General features: G+C 33.6%; 1 protein-coding gene across 1 annotated transcript in view; it reads left to right on the forward strand.

Moving 5' to 3' along the window:
• Positions 1-1375: 1375 nt before the first annotated feature.
• Positions 1376-6119, forward strand: part of LOC118750106 (WD repeat domain phosphoinositide-interacting protein 1) — a gene marked incomplete at its 5' end in the record, with an annotated part of 6431 nt that continues 1687 nt past the window's right edge. Inside the window, 2 exons of the mRNA XM_036484842.1 lie at positions 1376-2100; positions 2173-2638. Coding sequence (XP_036340735.1) covers positions 1376-2100; positions 2173-2638 — 1191 coding nt within the window. The remainder of the gene's footprint in view (positions 2101-2172; positions 2639-6119) is intronic.

The following is a 6119-nucleotide window of genomic DNA, read 5'->3' on the forward strand; positions in this document are numbered from 1 at the left end:
AATATCGAAGCTTCGAATATCGAATTTACCCATCCCTAGTCTGTTCCATAACATAAACCAAATAAGATAAAGTTTAATGGCCTTATTGATAAAAAATAAAGCAGGTTTAAAGAGCTTAATAAAATGACATTTCCTTACATTTTTCAGTTTATAAACCTTTTCTATTTTTTATGAATAAGGCCATAAAACTTTACGCAAAGTTCACGAAAATGCAGAATTTTTTGAAACCTATGCAGTATGCAGTTTTGTAACCTATTCAACTTTACGTGTAGCCTACTACCGTTGTCTTTTAATTCAAACTTGCACATTGTTATACTAAAATTGAATAGGCTACAAAAATGCATAGCCAAAAAGTTTACAAAAATTCTTAATAAAATTTGAAATTCGTAAAAGTATATATATATATATATATATATACATATGTATGTATATATGTACATTTATCGTTAAAATTACTTCTAACGTGAAAGCCAGTTCTGCAATGAAATAAAAATCAAATATTTTAAATTTCTATTGTTTTAATTTCAGGAAAGAACTAGATATCCGATTGAAGAATAAAATAATTTTAGTTCAATGAGTCCGATACTGAGTAGTATCGATACTTTTTCCCTGATACTTTTAAAGTATCGATACCATGAGCTCGATGCCAGATTGAGTACTCAGTATAGATACCAAAGTCTGAAATTTCGAACCCTTGGCGTGGTACCGTTCACATCAACAAGTACAAGTTTTTCTCATTACGTATAACTGAACATATTATCGGAATTGTTAGAAATAGGGGTTAAACAGGGTAACGGCAGTTTTGAGAAAGGTGAAAACTATATTTAATACTTGCGCCGGGTATTTAATGTTCGGCTCCACCCGAACTTAGACTTTTTTACTTGTTTTAATTTAATTCGTAATTGAAAGTAACATTTCAACTATTTATAATTGCGATACCAACCTTTTAAAAATCGGTTAGTAATTTTTTTTTTTAATTTTTTTACATAAAAAAGGGTATTTTTTCCTTTAAATGTGTTTTTTCTCAAATTTTTATTACGAAGTATATAAATATGCATATCAGAAGAAAGGGGATTTAATCGTCTTTACAATGATACTATTTTTTTAAAAAACTGTTTTTTTGTTTAAAATAATTTTTTTATTTAAAATATTTTTTTTTATAAAAAAAAGGTATTTTTTCCTTTAAATGTGTTTTTTCTAAGATTTTTATATACGAAGTATACAAATATGCATATCGGAAGAAAGGGGGTTTAATCACCTTTACAAGGATATAAATCCAGAGAAAAGGTTAATTTTGCCGTACAGTGTAATTTTAAACAAATTTTCTATGACGGAAATTTCAAGTGTGTTAAAGCGTTTTTTCTCTCGCTTACAGTTCGATTTCCGTTTTGGATGGTAGCGATGGCTTTCGCATTTTCTCCATCAATAGTTGTGACAAGGTTGAGGAAATCTACGCCAGAGATTCGGAGCATATCATTTTGATCGAGCGCCTATTCAATAGCTCCCTTGTGGTGATGGTCACTGCCGAGAAACCGCACTGCTTGCAAATGTTGCACTTCAAGAAGAATCAGAAAATCTGCAATTGTGTCTACCCTACGAATATACTCAGCATACGCATGAATCGTACGCGTTTGATTGCCTGTCTAGCGGAGAGCATACACATTCACGACATACGCGACATGAAGATGCTCTATGCCATTGAGAATATTGCACCCAACGAGCTGGGCTTGTGTTCCCTATCGCTAAACTCGCACTTAGCCTTTCCCATCTGCAGTACCAGCGGTGAGCTGCGTCTCTACAATGCATCCAAACTGAAGTCAGGCATCACAATTCGGGCGCATGAAAGTCGTTTGTCGGCATTGAATTTCTCACCTAGCGGCCAACTGCTGGCGACCGCCTCGGAGCGTGGCACTGTGATACGTGTGTTCTGTGTGAAGACTGGTCAGCGCGTGCAGGAGTTTAGACGCGGCGTGAAACGTTGCGTACGCATAGCATCGCTGGTATTTTCGGTTAATGGACAATTTCTCTGTGTCACCTCGAATACAGAGACCGTGCATGTATTCAAAATCGATGAAAAAGCTGTGATGACGGCGCTAGAGGGTGAGTAATATCGAGGAACTAGTGGATGAACATATTTCTAAAATCACTTTTACTTAAATTTTACTCCTCCAGCTGACGCTTTGAAAGCGTCAAATACTGCTGCAGCTGCTAAACAATTGGAAAAGCAGTCGACGCAGCCGGGCAAAAGTGAAGCGCAAATTGAAAATGCTGTAGCGCCAGCTGCTGATGCATCGCTTGTCTCCACATCGCCGGGCGCCTCGGGTAGCGGCTGGTCCGATTACTTTTCGAAGGCTGTATCCTCATATCTCTTGCCAACGCAAGTGAGCGATGTGCTCGCGCAGGATCGCGCCTTCGCTACGGCGGTCATAGCACAGCCTGGCATGCGTCACATTTGTGGACTGACATACGTGCAGAAGCAATTGAAGGTGTTGATCGCCAGCGAGGAGGGTTTCCTCTACATTCACGAATTCAATGCGGAACGTGGTGGCGCTTGCAAATTGGAAGCGGTACATGATCTACGCGGTGCGCTAGACGGTGTCGTAGGTGAGGAGTGTATTAGTTTAGAAAATATTTGTAAGTTAGTAGAATATAAATTTAGTCTACTACACAAACCATCAAGATAACAAAGCTAAGGCAGGATTATTAGTCATTCTTGTTCGTAACAATATTAAACGTTGTAAGGCAATCTTGTATCGCACAAAAGCTATGTAAGCCACAAACTTTTATGCCCGTGCTGGTAAGCATGGACAATGACAACATCCGATGAGGCGGCTCCGCTGGCTAGGCCATGTCGTTCTAATGGACACCACTGCGATAGAAAGACCAAGTGGAAAAGGACTTGGCTTCACTTGGCATTTCCAATTGGCACAAAAGATAGGGCTGACCAGTTTTAGACTATTTGTCCCGGTGTCCCGGTCCAACCTTAAAATGTCCCGGGTTTCGTTTAAGTGTCCCGGTTTTCAATTTATATGCCCAAATTTTAATAAGTTCAAAAATCACTACCGGTGCCCTTGTGGTGATCGATATCCACTCTAAAAAAATTGTGTTTAAATTTGCGCATATTAAGATAGGTAACCAGTTTCCTCTCTTAATGAGTGCAAATTTACACACTGTGTTAACTAAATTAAACACTGCTTGTTTACTTGTGCTTATCATATGTTTAGCGTAGAGCAAATTTAAAATATGTGTGTTTATTGAATTCTAAACACTTAATGTTCACAATTTCAAGTTTACACATCAAATGTTTAAAATTTGCTTTAAAAGATTTTTGTTTTAAATTAACGCTTATGAAGAGAGTTAACTAGTTTCCCCTCCTGCAAAATCAAACACTGTCTGTTTACTTTTACATACCAAATTTATCGCGTAGAGCAAAATTACACATAAAATGTAGAAAATTTAGTAAATGTCAGCACTTAATGTTTATTATTAGTAGAAAATGTATTTTTACTTTCAAAATTTTTGCAATTTTAAACATTTCATATGTACATCTATGTATATATTTTAAACATCGAATGTTCAAAATCAAATCTTAAACATCTTATGCGTATATTTACATAGATTCTGGTGGAAAATTAGGCACTTTTCAGTTGTAGTTATACATGCACTTTTTAGAGCGTGCAAACTGCCCTTTCTTATTAGCATCAGCTGTTTTTTATTTGTTTTGCTTGTTTGTTTTTCGTGCGTGCTTTACTTCCAATGTAAGTTTTCGCGACAAACTTTATAGAACATAAAAATGCCAAAGAAAGAAAGAAAGTATAAATTCCTTTCCGCTTGCAAAGAAGAGTGCGTCATTTGTTTATGATTTATTTTAGAACAAATTACCGTCATCCCTTGTCAAGATTGATTTGCAGGCAAACCGGTTTCGGCGTTGTGGCATCTTCAGTGTAATTTTTCGTTGATTTGTTTTTTGACGTTATAATACCTTAAAAGAGAGCCTCACTGAGTTGTCAACCCCACCTTTTTTAACACACCTTGGCCATACCTAGTAGTCATAATTGTTGTGTTAGATTTACCACAGTGTCCCGGTTTGGCAACAGAGATATCCGGCAGCCCTAACAAAAGAGAAAAGACTGACGTGCTTTGTTGAACTCGGCCAAAATCGCCTAGGCGGTTACAGCGCCAAATAAGAATATTAAATATGTACATGGGCCCGTAGTCATAGAGAATTAATTTCAACTAAATTTAATTTTGATTAAAAAGGTTACAACAACCATTATTACATAAAAAAAAATAAAAATAACAATTAAAAGAAAAAAAGGGTGAAAAAAAAATTTTGCTGGCAGTGGGATTCGAACCCGCGACTTTGCGGCGTGGTAAATCGGCAATACTGCCGCAGACACAGGGTGAACTTATTAAAGCACTCATATATCTTTATATTGCCGAGTTAATTTTTACGTTTCATATGGATAGCTCTGTTCTTTCATCTTAACAAAAAGTTGTTACGAAGTCGTGGGTTCGAATCCCACTGCCAGCAGAATTTTTTTCATATCTTTTTTTTTTAATTAATTATTTTTATTTGTTATTTTTATTTTTTATTTTTAATGTAATTATAGCTGTTGTTACCTTTTCAATTAAAATTAATCCAATTAAAAAATGGTTGATTTGACATATATGTATGTATGTATGTACATATACACACATATCTATATTAGACTGCACCAAAAAACCAAAGATGTTATTTTTAACGCATCATTTTATTGATTTTGTCTTAAAAACTATCCGAATAAAATTTTATTCAATTCGGACCACGGCAAACCGTGCTGATTTGCAGTCAAAGTTATCAGAATAAACTTAGTGCAGTTGGCTTGTTTTGTTAATTTACTAATTTTTCTTCTGTATAAGACGGTATTGCTATACTCCCTGCAGTATCAGGACATAATATTGAGTACATCTGCGTTTTTGGTTTTTTACGCGGGAGTTAAGATTTTTTCCAAAGGACCATAAATTATAATATTTCCAAAACTTTACACAAAATATGAATACCTTAATGCCTATCAATTGAAAAGAGATTTCGAAACAAGATTAATCATAACTTTTCAATTATCATTTTGGAACATGTCAAATATGTTCTTTAAAAATATTATCCTACAAGATTTTTAAATTTAAATGAGTTTGAATCTTAGATTAATTCAAATCCTACTAATATATATATATGAGGGTACTAAAGGAAAAAAATGTTTCAAAATATATTTTTAAAATTTTTAAATTAGTACTGCCACATTAATTCCTTAATCAACCCGTGAGAACATGTCAAACAGTAAAACACTTTATTTTGTTTATTTTTTGTGCAGAAGCAAAAGAATTTGTTAAAAAAGTTGAATATAAAACTTTAATGTTCATCATACGGCCCTGTCAGACCAATTAAAAATAGTCCACAATTGCAAATTTTCAGGAGAAATCCTGTCGTCCTATTAAAATTTTAACCAAAAAAATCTACAAGTTGTAATCGTCGTAAAACAATTTTAACTATACTCACGTATTTGTGTTCGTACATCCTACTGTAATTTACAACGATTTTTAATTTTCGATTTTAACAAATAAAGATTAAAAATAATAATTAATATTTGAGTTTAATTTTTCGCTGCATGTAATTATTATTACTTGATTTTTATTTTTTTCGACCAAAAATAATGATTATTTTATGATTTTTATTTTTTCACTCAAAGATAATAATTATTATTGAGTTTAACTTTTTCACTTAAAAAGCTATACCAGCGTGATTTCCATCGAATCCTTTTCAGAGGTAGCGACACCCTAATAAAAGGAATAAGTCCCATAATTTTCAGGTCAAGATTTCAGTAAGTTGCGTCGTTTTCAATTTTATAAATAATCATTATTTTTAAGCGGAAAAATAAAACTCAGTAATAAGTATTATGTCTGAGCGAAAAAATAAAAATCATGAAATACGCATTATTTGTGATCGAAGAAATAAAAATCAATAATAATTAGAATTAAAATGCGAAAAAAATAAAAATCATAAAATAATAATTAAATTCTGATTTAAAATTTAAAGATGCAGATTTACCAGAAATGCATTAAAATATGGCAAACATATCGAA

This window comes from Rhagoletis pomonella, unplaced genomic scaffold (genome assembly GCF_013731165.1).
Source record: "Rhagoletis pomonella isolate Grant_MI unplaced genomic scaffold, Rhpom_1.0 Rhpom_scaffold_00143, whole genome shotgun sequence".
Lineage (NCBI taxonomy): Eukaryota > Metazoa > Arthropoda > Insecta > Diptera > Tephritidae > Rhagoletis > Rhagoletis pomonella.